Genomic DNA, 19,436 nt, shown 5'->3' on the forward strand with positions numbered 1-19,436 from the left:
TTGTCCAAATGGTTCTTAATTTAATAATGTTTATTCATTCACTTGTGGAGGAAAACTCAGGCTACAAATGGGAACATGGATGCTTTTTTAATAGATGGTGTTACTATACTGCACAATGTCCCCAACTTTGAGATATTTAACTCATAAAGTTTACAGCAACACTTAACTGCATCTGGATTTCACATTGAATTTGGAAAGGCAAGAATCTCACTGTAATTTGCACTGACTGCCCTGTAATGGAAATTATGGCTTGGGAAAAGTTTCAAATGACGTGTCTATAAACGAAAGAAAAGTTGATCCATTCAAAGGCTGGTTATGGGCAATTGTAGGATTATTTTATTTTTATTTTTGGAAGGACTATTGCCAGCAAGAAACATTTATTTCAGCAGCTGAAATAAACTAGCTGTGAATTAAACGTTGGTCTTTGTAAATTGTTGGTTCATCAAAATTCAGTCCTAAAAGTGGATCGAAAAGTTGTAACAGAACTTTGCCATGCTTTTAAGAGCTATAAAGATTGTATGGAGGCCAGTGTTACAACTGGATGGTAGCAACGAGTTGACTTCAGAGGATGAGCAGCCTTTTAAATGGTCAGAATATGGCCTAATGGTTCTGCGGATGCAGGGCTTCTGGTCCTAGCCGCGCTGTTAACTGAGTTTGTGTAAATAGGCTTGTCACTTAACTTTCCAAGCCTCAATTTGTCTGCTCCTTTGCTCCTGTCTCCCACCATTTATTTATTTTGGTATCTCCCATTCATGTTCAAGACTTAGCCTCCGATGTCTAATGACCCTTCCTTGACTGCTCTTGGCTCCTATTTAAGACACCAAGGTAATAAAAAGCTGATGGGAGGCTCTGGATAGAAGCGTGGATGAAGTTTGTTGACTTATCTGCAGGGAAATCACTTAATCAGGGAATCGCCAGATGTCAGCATCTGGCCATCTCATCTCTGCGCCCACTTAGCTTAATCAAGAGGGGAACCCTCCCGCCTGGCTGCCAGCATTCTGAAGACCAGTGAAGTAGGTGTATTTCTACTTTCGTCTCCTTATTTTCAGCCCTGTGTTCTCCCCACTCTGCCTTGGTCTCCGCTGTGTTTGGTTTCCTGGCTCAGTGTCTGTGAATAATCACCCTTTTAAACAATTCTCCTGTTTTCAGCCCTGACCTTCCCCTTCCTTGCCTTTGGCAGCACCTGGCACCTCCAAGTCCAGGGCCTCTCGGGCTTCGACAGGGGGCTCCCTGGCTCATGTGTCTCCCCTGCTGTGGGCACTTGAGACTGTGGCTTTCTCTGTACTCCCTAGGTCACTCGCACTCCCGTATGAGCTTTCCATCTTTCAAAACACTGGTTGAAATCACTTGTCTGCTGACGTTGCCTCTTTTTTTTTTTTTTTTCTATCCCTGGAGAATTTGTAATTCCTTTATTTCTTCCTTAGTGGAGCTTTGGATATGGGCTTCCCAGGTGGTGCCAGTAGTAAAGAGTCTGCCTGTCAATGCAGAAGATGTAGGTTCAATCCCTGGGTCGGGAAGATCCCCTAGAGTAGGAAATGGTAACCCACTCCAGTGTTCTTTCCTGGAAAATGACAGAGGAGCTTGGAGGGCTGTAGTCCATGGGGTCCCAAAGAGTTGAACATAACTGAACATGCATGCACGAGACCTTGGCTGGTGAAGGAAATAGATGCCTTTGATCCACCTGCCACATTTGACCAAAAGTCTTCAATTTTTCACATCATAAAATTCGTATGTCCATTTACTAATGATTATGCATCATCTCCTACATGCCTGGCCCTGAACTGAGTGCTGGAGAGAGCAAGGAAGTTGAGGTGGCTCGCCTCTGAGAAGCATGGGAAGCAGAAAGGATAGGCCCAGAGTCTGTGGTGTGGCGACCCAGAACAAGAACAATCCTGGGGAAGAGGTGGTGCAGAGAAAGGCAGAGGGATGCGGTGCTCAGCCAGGGACGTTGCGGAAGTCTCTGCAGCTTTCTGAGTTCAGCTGTTAGGGGGAGACTGAGAACAGACCGTGCCCATTAACTGTTACCAAGTGAGTCCACAGAACAGTGGTATTTCCATCCAGACCTTCAGTATCCCTCATCTGGCTGGGTGGGCCTTTGCCTCTCCAGGGTCTTATCTTCAGGGGTTGCCTTCCTTCCCACCCACATCGTCTCAGGCCTCCCACTGTTGCCCTCCACACCGAGCACAGAGCCCAGTGTTTCGAGGATATAGAATTTGAGGAAGGCCTTCTTGAGGGTGTGATATCCTCCTCCTCCTCACTCCTGCCTCCCAGCCTACAAGTAGCTCATTGCCGAGAGAGGCTTCGTTAATCTGCTGAGAGACACTATAGCTGGGTTTTTACTTTCTTACGTTGGAGATAATTCCAGAGGCATATAAAATCCCAACAATGCAGACTAGCTGAAGCACAGCCAAAGCCCTTGGCCTCATCAGTTAGCCTCTGCTAACTCATGAAACAATCTTGAGTTTTCCTGGAAGTTTGAAGGTAATGCTACCAAAGACTCAACAGGAGCCCCAGATCCAGGTAGTCGGTCACCATGGTTCCCAACACCAGGGACAGCCGTGATGAACACATGCCTCCACTGTTGACCAGGGTGTGCTCTTGGCCCTTCTTCCATCATGTGGGACTCTAGGTTTATCCAGAAGGGTCTGAAGGTTGTCCTTTCCTTATTCCAGCTGTCTGCCTGGATTTTCTCTCCACTGCTTGAGAAGTCATGGGAGGTGGTGCTGTGACATCCGGCCTTTTGGCATTTAATTGCATCTGTAAAGCCACAGGACAGTAGGTCGCATGAGCTACAGCAAGCTCCACTTTGTGGAGCAGTGTGTTCAAGCTGTTACCCCGAAAGAGGAATGGTACAGGAGGCACATTGCCATCCACTTTAGAGGAATCTGTGTTTTAGAGACTTGGAAGTAAGTCGTTAGGTTTTTATCACTTGGATATTTTAAAATACATTTTCATATTTGAATTCTCTTAGCCTTCAGTCTGCTTGAAATCTGTGACTCTGCTGGGATGATGTGAGAAAAAAAAGTCATCTCTTAGTGGTTTCTTGTGTAGCCATGAAAAATTCAAGTATTCCTAGCCCACAGGCCATTTACTGAGGTGGACTTTACCTCTGGGCAGTGACAGGCAGTGTTCAAGGTTCACATTTTCATTGGTACCAAAAGCCAGAGAAATATCTGGGAGAACTGTGTACTGTAGCCACTGTAGTTCATATCACATTTCTTGTTGTAGCAACTTATGCAAAAAAAAAAATCTTATCAGTGTGGCACATGGTTTGAGGATGTTCTTGGTACAGTCAGTCATCATCTCCAGTGGCTAGAGTTACTCTTCTCCAGGTCATTCTACTAAATGACGTCCTGCCTTCGGGAGAAGGACATCGTCATCCTGCTGTGAACACCCTATACCCTTGTCACTCTAACCCTCCTGTGGAGAGTTTTCAGCATTAGGCAGTTCCTTTTCTGTCAGGGAGGGAGAAATAATGAAGGCAGCTATTATACTTTTACTGAATGTGGAAGGCTCCCTGGTGTAATTAAATCCATAAAATGGTGAGTCATGATCACCACGCACCAGTCAGCCAGGAAGCGGGTGAAGGAGCTGATGTTTATTCTCGACTGGCCCCTGATGCTTTTCCTCCAGTGGCATGCATGCAGACTTCTACTGACTGTGGGTACCAAGTACCTAATTTCGTTTTAAGAATGTGAAGATTTCATGGATGTCCTACACCTAGGGACACATTAATCTGAGAAAGATGGCTCAGGCCTGGTGGACATCTGTCCAGAGGTTCTACTTCCTTGTTGGTTATGGAGTCTGCATTCCAGAAAAACAGGAGAATCCTGCCTGAGGTGCTTGCAGATAGTGTTGTTGTTGTTGTTATGGAGAGGTATTTGGAAGCTTCTGGATGTCCTTTTTTTTCACCACTCATAATTTGAGGCTATGTGAGCATACATTTAGCCTAGGGTTTTAAAAGATGGTGGAATAAGCTCATAAGACAGTATTTCTGTAGGTCCAGTGATGTGCAGACAGCCTCAGTTGCGTATGTAATCATTGTAGGAGGCAGAGGAAATGCTGAATTACTGATCTGTTCTCACTTGCGCTGCCAAAAACCTCAAGACCCGACTTGATGGAGCCATTCAGAGAACCTTTGTCTCTTGTTTCAGAATTTGGCTTTCATGGACTTGCCATGGCAGAGACCCAGGAAGCAGGATTTCTGAATAGTGTGTCTCTGAAATTTCTTGGCATAGGAAAAACAATAAAGTGAACATGAGATTCTTAACTTTAACACCAAGAATAAAATTGCCACTACTGTCTGGTTTTAGTCTGGGAGTGGGAAGCGTTTGTAAATTGATTTTGATGCTGTCATTTTTGCCACCCTTGCTCTGTGCCACTGTGTCTGCATCCTGTACCCCCATCACCTGTTACCACACTTTGAAGTCAGCATGTGTATCTTACAGCCACCACGTGCAGTAAACACTTTCTGTACAAAGGTGCTGGAAACGGCATCTGTCATTACATCAAAGAAGGTGTTATTGCTGAATGCAGCTGGAAGAGTTCTAATAATGAGATGGTTTTAAGCGAGGTTGTAATGAAAAGAAATCTGTGTGAAATGTCTGAACGTTTTTCTAAGAAAACAAAAATGTGTTCAGTTTCTTTATAGTTTTACTATAGAAACACTGTTTTTGTGTATATTTAGCTCAATCAGTTCTTTACATGAGAAACCTGAGAATATATTTATAGTTGTAAAAGTGCATTTTTATGTTGTGTTGGAGAAACACCATTAGAGAAGGTTGCTATGGTTTTGAATTCTGTCTCTTCAAGGAGGAAAAAAACCCTCTGATGAATGTGATGTTTGTGGATTCTGAACCAGCATGAGAATTTCTGATCAAGAGTCTAGAAAAGTTATAATAAACTCATTATACAATTAAGAAGGAGAAGCGTTGTCCTCTAGAATGTGAACCCAAACCTGGAAAAATGTTCAGGGAATATGAACAATACTCAGTAGATTTTCAAATTGATGGAGCTCTCCAACGGCAACTAATTTGTTCCAGCATTGAAGTGAGCATAATTAACAGAGACTTTCTTTCTTAGGCCGATTAGTCGCCAAAAACCATGCCAACATTGTAACTGTAAGCAGTGAAAACCAATATTTATGAGGGGGATTGTGCAGGAGTTTGTGTGACAGATGGACATTTTATCACTGTTGATGTTTGGAATTCTCTTGAAAAGTAATGCAATATCTTGTTATTTATAAATGAATGAACAAATGATTATGTTTTGCTGACTGAGGTTTCTTTAAAAAGTAGTCTACTAAATTAATCTTTTTCTCCATTTAGCCTCTGTTACGTTAGGTTAGGTAGCCTCGTATATTCTGATGCGAAAGCTGAAAAATCATAATTGTGTTTTTATTTCAGATACAGATCCACGTGTTTTAGAAAAACAAGAATTACAGCAGCCAACCTATGTTGCCCTCAGTTACATTAATAGGTAAGCCATTTTCAGAATTTATAGCAACCTCATATCTGCCACGTTTATTTTTCAAAGGTATCTTTTTAACAGGGTAGGAAAAATGTTTTCAGTCTTCAAATATTTACAGGAGATTATTTAAAATCAACCTTTATATGGAATTTTCTTGTTTCTCTGTTGGGGAGAGGCAGGTTGTAGTTCTCTGTTCATGTGGTGGAAAACATGAGTGATTTATAAGCTCATTCTGGAAGTATTTTGTATGCAGAGTTAGAGTACGCTCTTTCGACTTCATAGGGCAGTTTGGGAGATTAATGGATTTATGTGAGTGAAACTTTAAAACCTGGGGTAAAGAGGTGCTGTATGAATTCAGAACATTGTTGGAATATCAGAATATATCGGGATATAACAAATTGAAATAACTTAATATCAAAGTTACATAGCAGCAACTCCTTTTAGGAAAAACGTTTTCAACTGACTCCTCTGTGTCCAGTCACATGAGTTTTTACTGAAACTGAACATGTGAGCACGACCTCGGAGAACTATTAGAACTTGATATATCGGGTCTAAAAGAGGACTTGGTGTTTCAGCCAACTCAAATAATTAAGGAGACAGGAATTTTTGAAGAGAACCTGAAATCAACTTATGTTAAGACAACACCCCCCCGCCCAACCTCCCAAGAGAAAAAGGCAAAGTAAACCTAGCATTGAAGTGAATTTTTAAGGAGAATGAAAAAATCTCTGCCCATAATTCAGTGCTTCAATCTCTATTGACTGTCCCTTTTTTATATAAGGCAGAGTGTTTCTGGTTTCTTGGTGCCAAATCCTTGGTTCAGGATCTGAGGTAGAAAGCTGGGAATGAATTATCTGTACTGCTTCATTCTAATGCCTCTTTAGTAAATTAATTATTTAAACGTTGTCTGGAGAGGGCTTTGAATTGGAGTCGCCGTGCTCACTTTAAAGTTCTCTGATGAAGCATGCTTTCTAAAGAATTCATTAATGTAAACATCTATTTGCATGTCCTCTTGGGGTTTCCTACTTATCAGTCTGTTCTGAAACTGAGATAAAATAGCTGCAGTTTTTCAGTACCCGTAACTTTTGGGATGTTTTAAGTGGAACACCTTCAAAGTCACATTAGATACAAATATATAAAGATGTATGTGCTTTTCTGGATTTCTCACAAACCTGTGTTTCCTGAGGTTAGCATGTGTTTTGAAAAGATTTTAGTTTCTAAATTCTAAAGTGTACATTAGAATTATGTGACTGGAATGTATGTAAAATAATCTAGTAATATTGAGGAACAGGATAAATAGTCTTATAAGTTAATAAGTTAATTATGGTATTGAACAGTATTTTTTAATAGCATGGCTATTGTGTTTTGGGTACAATATGTTATCTCTGTATGTACAAAGGTGTGTGCTACTAAGCCTTATTCTAATGAGAGTCTATGAGATTTTCACATTCATTCTTCCTGTTTGTATCATCAGCCAGGTTGGCAACACGGATCTGCTGATCACACAGGTGTTATACTCACTAAAGGAATAAATAATCTGCTGGGTGTGATTTCAGTGAAGGTGAAGAGCAGAAACAAGGGCCTCAGACAAAAAATCCACCAGAGAATTTGAATTGAGTATGATAGTTAAGCATTAACTGTGCAGTAGAATGTGCTTAAATCCAAGAGAGCCAGGATGTAATCAGTGGGTGTGAACTTTCTGAGATGAGTCTTCTGGGAGAAAATGAGTCATTAAAAAAAAAAAAGAAAACCCCTTTATACATATATGCAATGGAATATTACTCGTCCATTAAATAGAATGAAATAATATCATTTGCAGCAACATGGATGGACCTAAAGAGTGTCATACTGAGTGAAGTAAGTCAGACAGAGGAGAAATATTGTATGACATCCCTTATATGTGGAATCTAAAAAAGAAATGATACAAATGAGACTCACAGACTTAGAAATTGAACTTGCAGTTTGGGGGGTGGGGGCATAGAGAATGATAGGTTTGGGCTGGGCATATACACACTGCTCCATTTAAAATGGGTTATCAGCAGGTACCTGCTGTGTAGCACATGGAACTCTGCTCAGTGTTATGTAGCAGCCTGGGTGAGAGGGGAGTTTGGGGGAGTGTGGTAGAGTCACTTTCCTGTTCATCTGAAACTGGCATGATATTGTTAATCAGCTGGACCCCAGTTTTGCTGTTGTTCAGTTGCTCAGTCATGTCCGACTCTTTGTGACCCCATGGACTGCAGCACCCCAGGTTTCCCTGTCCTTCACCATCTCCCGGAGCTTGCTCAAACTCATGTCCATTGAGTCGGTGATGCCATCCAACCATCTCGTCCTCTGTTGTCCCCTTCTCCTCCCACCTTCAATCTTTCCCAGCATCAGGGTCTTTTCTAATGAGTTGGCTCTTTGCATCAGGTGGCCAAAGTATTGGCACTTCAGCTTCATCATTAGTCCTTCCAATGAATATTCAGGGTTGATTTCCTTTAGGACTGACTGATTGGATCTCCTTGCAGTCCAAGGAACTCTCAAGAGCCTTTCCCAACACCACAGTTCAAAAGCAGTATATCTCAATACAAAATAAATCTTTTTTAAAACCTCAACCATTAAATAACCTTTTGTAATTATAGCCATATGGAGGCATTGTAGAAAATTAGAAAATGTAAGCAAACAAAAAAATTTATTTAAATATCACATTTCCCACCACTCAACTAATCACTAGTGGTTACACCTTAGAACACATTTTTCAGCTTGCTTTTTATTTTATTTTTTTTTCTTCTTACCCATGGCTGATTCATGTCAATGTATCAGCTTGCTTTTTAAAAATACTACATAATAGCATCTATACTTCAATAAAAATAAATGCATAAATAAACATACAATTTTTAACCAAAAGCTGTACTCACTCTTTTACAGTCTGCTCAGTTTTGTCACTGATCTCTACTTTTTCAGTACATTTGCATCTAGTCTAATAGCCAGATCATATGCAGGTTTCCCCAGATGATCTAAACAAGTCCATTACTGTAGTGTATCTGACCCAGTGTCCAGTCCAGCACATCACATTGCGCTTGGATGTTTTGCCCCCACAAGTTTCTTTTAATCTGGTACAGTGACTTTTTGAAGAGATGTGCCACCTTCAGGGTTTCCTTTAGATTGTCTCCATGAGGCCATTTGGCAGGTTCCTCTATCTCCTTTATTTGCTATAAGCTGAAAGATCTGGAGAGGATCTGTTGAACTGGACATATCGTTGTATTTAGAGATGTGATACAACAGAGAATTCACCATGTCATGTCCTTGCTGGCAGAGAAGCAGACGTTATGTAAGGGACTGAGACATTTACTCATGATCTTTAAGTCAAGAGAAGATTGTGTTTGGAAGGTAGCCCAGGTTAGTAACGACCCTTCTCACTGGGGATTCCTTTGTGGACAGTGCCACATACATAACATAGGACTGAATACATGGTAGACACTCTAGATATTGGTTTGTAGGTGATAAATAAAAACCTGGTAGGTGAGCAAAGGAGAGTTGCAAGAAGGAAACCAAGCCTGACCTTGGGGCAAAAATATACTGAAAGGACCCTTAAGGGGACTGGATACTCTAAAATTCCTAGAGGAAAACATAGGCAGAACACTCCGTGACATGAATTGCAGTAATATTTTTTTAGATCCATCTCTTAGAGTAATGGAAATAAAAACAAAAATAAAAACTGAGACCTAATTAAACTTAAAAGCTTTTGCACAGCTTTGCACAGCAAAGGAGACCATAAACAAAATGAAAAGACAATGGATGGAATGGGAGAATATATTTGCCAATGATGTGACCGACAAGGGATTAATTTCCAAAATATACAAACAGCTCATACAGCTTAATATTAAAAAGCCAAACAACACAATCAAAAAATGGGCAGAAGATCTGAATAAACATCTCTCCAAAGAAGACATACAGATGGTCTACAGGCACATGAAAAGATGCTCAGTATTGCTAATTATTAGAAAGATGCAAATCAAAACTACAGTGAGGTATCACCCTACACCAGTCAGAATGGCCATCATCAAAAAGTCTATAAATAGTAAGTGTTGGAGAGGGTGTGGAGAAATGGGAACCCTCCTACACTGTTGGTGGTAATGTAAATTGGTGTACCCACTGTGGAGAACTGTATAGAGGTTCCCTAAAAACCAAAAATATAGGTGCCACATGATCCAGCAGTCCCACTCCTGGACATATATTTAGGGAAAACTAATTTAAAAAGAAATGCACCCCAGTGTTCATAGCACCGCTGTTTACAATAGCCAAGACATGGAAGCCACCTAAATGTTCCTCAATTGTTACTCATAATATTAGCCATAAAAAATAATGCTATTTGTAGCAATATAGATTAACCTAGAGATTATCATATTAAGTGAAATAAGTCAGACAAGGACAAATATCATATGATATTGCTTATATGTGAAAATCTTTGTACAGTGAACCTTCACACAATATTGAAAAGCAATTATCCTCCAATTAAAATTTTTTTAAATGGTGCAAATCAACTTATTTATGAAAAAGGCCCACAGACATAGAAAACAAACAAGATTACCAAAGGGAAAATTGAGGGAAGGGGGACAGGGATAAATTAGGAGTTTAAGATTAACAGTATTATATATATAATAATATATGTTATATATAAAATAAACAAGGACCTACTGTATAGCACAGGAAACTATTTCTTATAATAAGCTATAACGGAAAAGAATCTAAAAAAGTGTATATATGTCTCATATGTATGTATAACCAAATCACTTACTGTATAATTGAAACTATCACAACTTTGTAAATCAAAAATCAACTATATTCCAATTTTTAAAATATTGAACTTGGGGAGAAGTCTTAAGGGCTTTCAATACAAAAGGGAAACATACTGAAATTCACATGAAGTCAGGAGAGATTCAAGAGAATAATAAGGGTTAGGTAATATAAAAGCACATCAGCTTGATGGCAATATACTGAATAGTGCTGAATATGGAACAAATGAGGTTTTTTCCGCTTTAACTCAGGGGGAAGTAAAATCTTAATTTTGCTATGCAGTAAAGACAGAAAAAGAATATTTTTCTGCTCATTTATCTATTTATGCAACTCTAATGTTCTTTGGGGCACATCAAAATTGAGTTGAAACTTTCTTTGGCAATAACATTGAATGAAATTGCAGAGTTAGGGTTCCTAAAATGGAGCTAGCTTTTTTGATTAAAAAAAGAGAACTGAGTAGAAATTGGAGAGCCTTTGTTTATACCTATTTTAAATTGCTTTACTCATTTGACCATAATGTGTTGAACAAAACTTTAATTCTTTTAAAAGCTGATCTATTATAACACCTGAGCAAATTTTAAAATAAAAATAGTTTAATGAGAGAGGAAAATGTAATGAATTAGGGTTGTCAGAGTAGTGCTGTCGGGGGGTGGGGGGAAGATGGATATGAGTTTTAAAGACAGGAAGTTTTATTAATTTTGTGACATGAGGAACAATGACAAGTTCATGTTATAGGAAATCTAATTGCTTAGTCTGTTTAAGATTTATACCCTTGGGGAAAAAAAGGGCAAGAAGAAAAGCTAGATTTTGGATATGAGACAGTATAGAAGAAATAATACTAGAAAGTGCAAACATAACTTTTTATGCCTTTTTATTCCTTGAGCTCTATGCTAAGTGTTTTTCACACTGCTTGTTTCATTTAATCTTCACAGTGACCACATGAAGGTACTGTATGATCTTCATTTTACAGGTTCACCATTTGAGACTCGGATGTTAAGTAACTTGTGTCCCCGGATGCTAGGAAATGGAGTATTGGGTTCAGACCTGCAGTTAGGCTCCAGAACCTGTGTTATTAATGGTTCTACAAATGTCCATGTTGAAATATCAGAGAGGAAGGTAATAGCTTAGAAAACTAAGAGGAGAATTTGGAAAACTGACAAGGAAAAAAAGATTAGGTAGGACAGCTGAGCAGAGGGAATGCAGCAAGACATAAAGATAAGAGTAATTTCTGTGCTATAGACAATAGGTGGGTAGCAGCCTAATCAAATTAAAACAGTAGGAGACAGAAGAAACCAAAAAAATGCTGAGGGAGAGTTAACTAGGGACTCCTAAGGGATGTATTGTTACCAAGAAACTGTCTCCAGTGTGCAGGGCACATGCTGCCCTAGCAGGCTGCAGCTGGAGTGGGAAAGGATGCCTTCGCATCTTAGATTGGGAGAACAGAAAGGGCAGAGCTCCGTGAGGGCACAGGGAACTGTCCCCTACCTCCTCTCACCAGTAGGCAGGTGATGTGCGCCTCAGGGTGAAGTCAGGTATCTCCTTACAAAGGTTGATGAGAAGCCCTGGACCGCATCTGGGTGTTCCCTTCAGGTCATGGTGACAAGATAGCTTATTAACAACTTGTGGCTTCCCAGAAATGGGTAACTGGGATGACTTAAAGATGTAATAACAAACAAGGCTATGGCTGCTAATTACACTATTTTCTCCCCAAAAAGTTTGATTAAAATAATTGAAGTCTCCAAATAAACTTAATTGTTAAAATGTGTGTATCATTTTGGTGTAAACTATAAAGGAATGCTATGCCTAGGCACAAATGGGTACCTTCTTGTCCTTGGTGCTTGTCATTTACTACCTAATAAAAATGTAATATTCTCTCGTTCCTAAACTACAGCTCTACTAGAATTCTCTTTGTTAAGACTCCCTGCGCCATTTGGCACAGTAGTAGTTAGGTTTGACCTCCTCTAAAAATTAATTTTTGTTTAGCTTAGTGTTTGCTATTAAACAGCAAATTCTAAAATAGGGTTCCTAGAGCAGTAATTCCAATGGGTGTTAGCCAGCTCCTCCCTCCCCCTCCCTCCTCCCCCTTACCCCTACCCCTCCCTCACAGACAAAGCTCATTTATTCACAAAAGGGTTCTGTCAATTCATCTGGGGAAATCCTTAGTTAAACAACATAGATTTCTTTACCACAGGTTTTAATCAGATCCTCTTCTACGTTGAGCCTCATTTTAAGTCTCCAGGAGGGATGGTGTAATTTTTATATGTACCTGATCCCAGAGCACTTTTTCTTGAAGCATCTGATGGGACTAGTTCTGCTGTGTGGGGATTCCTAGAGTTCTGTCACTTCCACCTACATCAGCAGCTTCCCCAAGGAACCAGGAAGCCTTTGGTTCAGAACAGCCTGCTGTTCTTTTTCTGATTCAAAATGAAGGACATTGCCACTTCCCTCCTGTTCAGCTGGGGAAAAGGAGGACAAAATCCTGCACCTCTGTGCCAGGTCCATCAACTTCTAGTTTGTGCCCATTTGAGTAGTGATCTATTTGCTTCTGTCAGTCTTCCCAGACATCTAGGTGGCTTCTATTAAAAATGGGGATTTTTTTTGTTTGAAAACAATCCCTGTTTCTCCCCACCCCCATCTCCAATGTCATTCTCCTCTCTGTCTTAGAAATAGAGCAATGTAGTGGTGAACAATATGTGAGCAAGAATGAGACAGATTAGGTTTAAATGCTGTCTGCCTTGCTTGAGCTGTGTGAACAGGTTGGCAAGTCTCAGCCTCTGCGTCCTTAACTCTAATAATACCGTGCTAACTGTGAGTGTGAAATCAGGATGGACAAAGCACATATAGCAGGGCCTGGGACATAGGAAGTGTTGTGTAAGTAATAGGTCTTTGTATTACTCTTTATATTCTGCCCATGCTGAGTCTCCCTTTTTCCTATCATCAGTAATTAGAGGAACAACTGCAGAGGAAGTGTTGTTTTGGAGCAGGGCCAGCACAGTCCCCGCCAGGAAATACGCTCCACGAGGGCAGGGATACTTTCCGTCTCCCGCAGCTGTGTCCCCAGCTCCCAGAACATAGTAGACTCTCAGTAATATGTTTATTAAGTGAATGAATATGAATTTGTATAAGGAACGATAGAGTGAATAAATCATTGATTCTAGGGACACTTCTATGAGACACCAGGAAGCTCTACTTCCCACATGCATTGAGAAGGCTATGTGATAAAAATGGAGTGGAGGATGACTTTTATTCAGCATCCATATGGAGTACAGCGTAAAGTATACTAAACGTTGGCCATCTCTAGTTCTTCCACCGTGAACAACTGGACTGATGGATGAGATGATGGTTTTCAGGCTCGATAGGACAACATCGAGGACAATAGGCAGGACGATAGGCAGTACAAAGTTGGTTGCTGAGAGAAAAGAAACTTAGAGGTGATCCCCATGGTCATCTGGCTCACTGCAGGACAGCTTCCTTATTGCAGTTGAGTGACCTAGAACCCAAAGAGTGAGAACAGAGTTGGGGCAACTTGAGCGGCTGCAGCCTGTAGTGCAGGGGCCTGGAGATGAGGTATCAGTGCAGAAAGGGGCCACAAAAGTCTGGATGAGGGTCCTTTGTGAGTCCACAGCCAAGGGTGGATATGTTCAGGGTAAGACTGTGTCTTACCAAAGGACAGCAGCTCCAGGAGTGAGAATGGAACATCCACACCAGAGGTCAGGCAGTCCTGCGGGCATTGCATTCTACCCCAGGCAGCATGGAAACAGCAACCTGTTAACCCCCTGGTCTTTTAACTGAGGCATCAGAAGGACTCACATTAGAAATAAGGACTTTGTCCTAGAGTATGACCAGCCCTAGAGACACCCTAACTGCTCCTAAAATCAAGACTTCATAAGCTCTTCAGAGGAGACAGTTTGGAGGTGAGTCCTGAAAAGTTAAAAGAACACTTTGGCCTTTCCATGGCCCTGTTAAAGCATACGTGTAGGCCTATACAAGTTCAGCATGATCAGCCTGAAACTGAGCTACCTGCTAGAATAAAAATCAATAGTCATCATAGAAATTAAGCAGATACAAAATGTCTAATACACAATAAAAAATTACTAGACATGAAAAACATAGGAAAATCTTACCCTTAGACAAGGAAAAAAAAACAAAAAAGCAGTCAAGAGACACCCTGAGATGGCTCAGATGTTGGATTTAGGAAACAAAGGCATAAAAGCAGTCATTATAAATGTGTTCAAGACCGTAAAGGAAAAATATACTAAATAAGAGGTTGTTTTGAATGAAAACAAAATTAGTCTGGATGCTTTTTTTTTTTTTTTTAAAGAAATTCTCCTACCAGATTCTGAACTGCTTAATGAAAGCTTTCTTCCTCTTCTCACTTTCATTCCCACTCCAAAACCTCACCTAATTCCCCCAAACCCTCACTCTTGCTGTTGCAGTTGGACTCGTTTCTGCCAGATTATAGTCAGTCATAACCTCATAAAAAATGTTGTAATTGGCCAAGTGTGTACTGCCCTTCTATTTATTCTATACAAACAAGCCTGAAACATTTGACTTTTTTTAATCTTTCTGAAAGCAGTGGTTGTGTGTGTGTGTGTGTGTGTGTGAGAGAGAGAGAAACCACCTGTTTGTGGTCTTCTGAGAGCAATCATATTTATTACAGTACAAGACATGTTTTCCCATTTCCCTCCTTTGTCCACCAGATCTGAGGTTCTGCTGCGTGCCCCGGCCCCAGACTAAAGTTTGTGGCCTAATGCATGCTGTAAACATGTTGCATGCTGTCAGATCTCAAACGCCAGACACTGTGCTACCATTTTCTTAGCCTAGGTTTTTATGAACATCAGCTGAAACAAAGCCATGATGGCTGTCTGCCAAATTTCCCTTGTAATATCTCTAACCTGATATGCCTTGCTCACTGTGTTTTTGCAAGAAGCGTGTACTCTCAGGAGGCATTGGGAAGCTGGAAAGAGCCCTTATGTGACATTTTGGCTTGCTCCAACAGAATTAGTTTGTGCTACTGGCATAAAACACATGGCAGGAGAAGTGAGTCTTGGCAGAACTGGGTGATATGATTGTCTTCTTAGGTACCAGGCCTCCTGTGTAACTTACTTGTCATCTACAGTTAAGGCAATCAGTATTTTAAAACAGACTGCTTATACAACTCTAATCATACCAGGGCATTTTTTAGTCTTTCTTCTGTCTACCTGTCAGTATTCGCAACAGTTCCTTTTGTGCATCTTTTAAGTCCATTTCAAAGCAGCATTAGATTTTTTTCAAAATCTTCAGACTTACAGATTGAAAGAGATTGAATGATAATTGAAACCATCTAGAAATAGTCTTAGATTTCCTCTTTTTCCCCCGTTTGTAGAAATTCATTTCCTGGGCTTTTTCCTAAGCAAGATATTTTCAGTATCTCCAACTGTGATATTTCCCTGGGGATCAGGGTCTCTAGTGCCCCCGCTTCTTTGAGCCCTCTTCCTGGTACCACGTTTACCTGGAGACCTCTAGAATCTCAGCCCTTCCTTTCTTATTTACCTTCATATTTGGGCTGGTTGCTGGATATCAGCTTCGAATTTATCAGTTTAGTTGAATTCCCTTTTTCCAGGAACCTTGCCCACTCATTATCTCCAGCCTCAGCCTTGCTACCCAGGCTCGCTGCTGAGAATCCCTAACGTGCCTTGCAGCACGATGTGTCCCACCACAGACACAACCTTTCTAACCTCAGCTGGACCCTCAAGACAGTCCTGTAATGCTTTCAGCCCAAGTTAAAACCTTGTTAAACTTAACCATCATCTTGGTAAATGTGGCATTATTGTCCCAGTGGACATGAATTTGAGCAAATTATGGGAGATAGTGAAGGACAGGGAAGCCTGGCATGCTGCAGTACGTGGGGTTGCAAAGAGTCAGATGATGGAGTGACTGATCAACTAAACTTAACTACAGTCTGTTTCGAGTGTTTCCCATGGTACCAGCGTTCCTAAAGGGATTCCCCGTCCCCTGCTTAGCAGACGAAGTTCCTGTGCTGAGAAGATGAAGACCATTTCTGCATCCTGTCTCGACTTCTCTTTTCCATCCCCGCATTCATCTGGATTTTTCATCCGTGTTCTGTTCATTCTTACTCTCCCTCGTGCAAAGCGGGCACCGCAGCCTTTACTCCACATCTGTCTCTCATCTCTGTGGCCTCAAAGCCCTTAATGTCTGGCTTCCTTTAGTCACACTTCATGTATCCTAAGGTCTGGTCTATCCTAAGCGTTCCCTGTCCATTTCTGTTTTCTTTTCATGGATAATACGGCATCTTCCCTGAGACTTTCCCGTTTGGCCTACCGAGTCCGATGCCCTTGTCCACTTTCTGCTTCTGAAACCCTTTCCTCCTTGTGCCCATTAACTTGTTCTGTCCTGGTTCTTCTCCTGCCTCTTTGCCACACAGACAGAGATTTCTCCCTAAGTTTCGACCCTTGTACTTTGCTTTTCCATTGGTATTCCCTCCATTCCTACAGTTTAGCGCTCACCTCTGTGGAAAGGACTTCTGAGCCCCTAATCCTAGGTCTCCTCCAGTTCTCATTTCTGCCTGCCCGTTGGTACATGAGTGTTCAGTGCAGGTTCGACTCATCCAGTGCTGGACGTATCGTTTCACAACGCCCTCCTAAATGGCTTCTCTTTCAGGGGTTGGTGGTGTTGTTTCATGATACCTACTCATTCATTGGGCTCCCCTGGCAGCTCAGATGGTAAAGAATCTGCTCGCAATGCGCAAGGCCTGGATTTGATCCCCCGGAGAAGGGAAGGCAACCCACTCCAGTGCTGGAGTATTCTGTGAACAGGGGAGCCTGGCGAGCTACAGTCCATGGGGTCGCAAAGAATCAGACACGACTGAGCACCTAACACACAGATACACACACCCCTAGGAAGCTTAGAGTTGATTATTTTCCACCCATCGGTTTCCCTCACTCCCATTTCCAAATAACCAGGCACCAGATCTGTGCCATCCGCATCCTCATGACCTTTTTGAACAGTTACCCTGTTACTGTCCTTATGTGAAACTTTTAACTCCCTGTTTTGGATTATCCTAAGAACTCACTATTCTCCCTGCCTCCACTCTGAGAACAAGCGGTCATCAGAAGATGGGTCAGAAGTATCAGTCATCAGCATCAGGTACAGGAACCTTCCATGCTTCATTCTCAGCTTGCTGCATTCTGCTCTTTTCTCCACTCTTTCCTGGCTGTGACAGTTGTCCTCTTCAAGGTTGACTTTTAATGATACCTATTTTATGAAGTTTCCCCACACTCCAGAAGGAACTGCTGAAATCTTTAAGGTCCATTTCCAAAATCATAGTGTCAACATACTTTGCTGTGAACATTGACTCATGAAGTTTAAATTTGTGTACAAATGTATTTAAGATCAATAGCTTCTCTTTTCTCTCCCCAACTCCCCACCAGTCCTCCTACTCCAAAGTAACTAATGTTAATGTCATAGAGGGTGTCCATCACATTTGTACTGAGGTGCAGACATGTATGCAAGGGTTTGGTTGTCAGTAACATTTGTTTTTATAAATCACAGAAGCTTGGGGACTTCCCTGGTGGTCCTGAGACTCCATGCTCCCAATGCAGAGGCCCCAGGTTTGATCCCTAGTCAGGGAACTAGATCCCACATGCTGCAACGAAGACCCAGTGCAGCCAAATAAAATAATAAATTTTTTTTAAAGTGACAACATGAAATAAATTATATAAATTTCCCATGTCTCTTTTTGATTTTCCATTTAACATATTTCTGGGTCAAAGTTAGAGATAGCTCCAACTTATTCTTTTAATACCTCCATAAAATTCTAAGATAGAGATGTGTAACAGTTCAACTCTTCCACTACTGATTGGTGGACATTCAGCTAGTTTCTAGATTTGTTTGCATGTGTTTGTGTTTTTGCCACTAATAACAGGGCTGCCACGTGGATTGATCCCTGTTTGTTCTACATGCCAAGAATTCTTTGCTTGTATTTCTTCGTTAGTAGAACCTAAGTTGGATTGCCTCTCTCTGCTGCCAGTGGCTTCCTGTCACATATGGAGTAAAAATGAAACTCCTCACTGTGGCTCCAAGGCCTCTATGATGGAGTACTCCCCACCTCTCAGCCTCGCCCCTTACCAGTGAGGCTCCTGCTCCGTGAGGTCATCCTGCTCCCAGCTCTTGTCCGCATTGACCCCTCTGCTAGAACACACTCCCTCCCTCCAGAACTTCACACAGTCCTTACCCGGCCCCGCCCTGCAGGTGTCCGTCAGATGTCACCTGCCCAGCAGGCCTTCACTGACTACCCGCTGAAATAGCCCCCTGTCCGTCTCTGTGCCTTACTCTGCTTTCTTGTTCTTTGTGTCGCTTGCCACCACCTCAAATCACAGTTCAATGAATTGCTTTGTTGTTGGCCCCTGCCTCCCCCTGGAGAATGGGAGCTCCCTGGAGCCAGGGACTTTGTCTTGGGTCATCACTTTGTCCTCAGCTTCTGGAATAGGACCTGTTACATCACAGGTGGTCAGTGAATGTGTCCTGAATAAGTGTGTGTCTAACAGTCATAGTTTTAATGTGTGTATCTTACATTGTCCTCCTGGTATGTGTTTTATTCATCTGTTTCTTGCCTCTTCACACCTGACTGCATGGCATGTACTTTGCCTGTGGTATGAGATGAGATCAAGGGACTGTTGTGCATGGCGGCGAATTTTTAACATAAGGGATGACCTTGGAGATGCCCCTCCACCCGCTGCCATACACATTTACAAAATGACTCAAGGCACTACACCGCTCTTATTTCATTTGGAAATTCAGATCGCTGGCAGTAATCTACTTGATTTATCGTTTTCCCCGTATGTGCAGCACCTCGGAGTTAATTAAGAAAGCCATGAATCTTCCCTCTGTTGCTCTCGCGCACTCCCCTTTGCTGGATGCTCTCATATTGCTGAGACTGTTGATTTGGGACTCAAGTTGAAACATTACTTAATTTTCTCACATTGAGGTTCATTATGCTGAGCCTAAAGACTAGTCTTGCCTTTGAAGGCCCCTTCACTGGCAAGCTTTAAAATAGCTTCATGTTCCCAGTTTCTAAATAACTTGTTCTCATTTCCGCTACCATGGCCAAGACCTTGCCTGCTGGCTCACTGTAGTGCAGCTGGGTCAGCCCCACGTCCCCAGAAAGACCTCGCCATTCTCACAAAATAGACTCC

The 19,436-nt window shown here is 41.6% G+C and overlaps 1 protein-coding gene across 1 annotated transcript in view; it reads left to right on the forward strand.

Annotated features, from left to right (window-relative positions):
- The window catches only part of JAZF1 (JAZF zinc finger 1), a 322,883-nt gene that overhangs the window by 173,020 nt on the left and 130,427 nt on the right, over positions 1–19,436 (forward strand). The window contains exon 2 of the mRNA XM_043873020.1: positions 5,406–5,478. Coding sequence (XP_043728955.1) covers positions 5,406–5,478 — 73 coding nt within the window. The remainder of the gene's footprint in view (positions 1–5,405; positions 5,479–19,436) is intronic.

The sequence above is a fragment of the Cervus elaphus genome, chromosome 18, assembly GCF_910594005.1.
Source record: "Cervus elaphus chromosome 18, mCerEla1.1, whole genome shotgun sequence".
In the NCBI taxonomy this organism is placed as follows: Eukaryota; Metazoa; Chordata; class Mammalia; order Artiodactyla; family Cervidae; genus Cervus; species Cervus elaphus.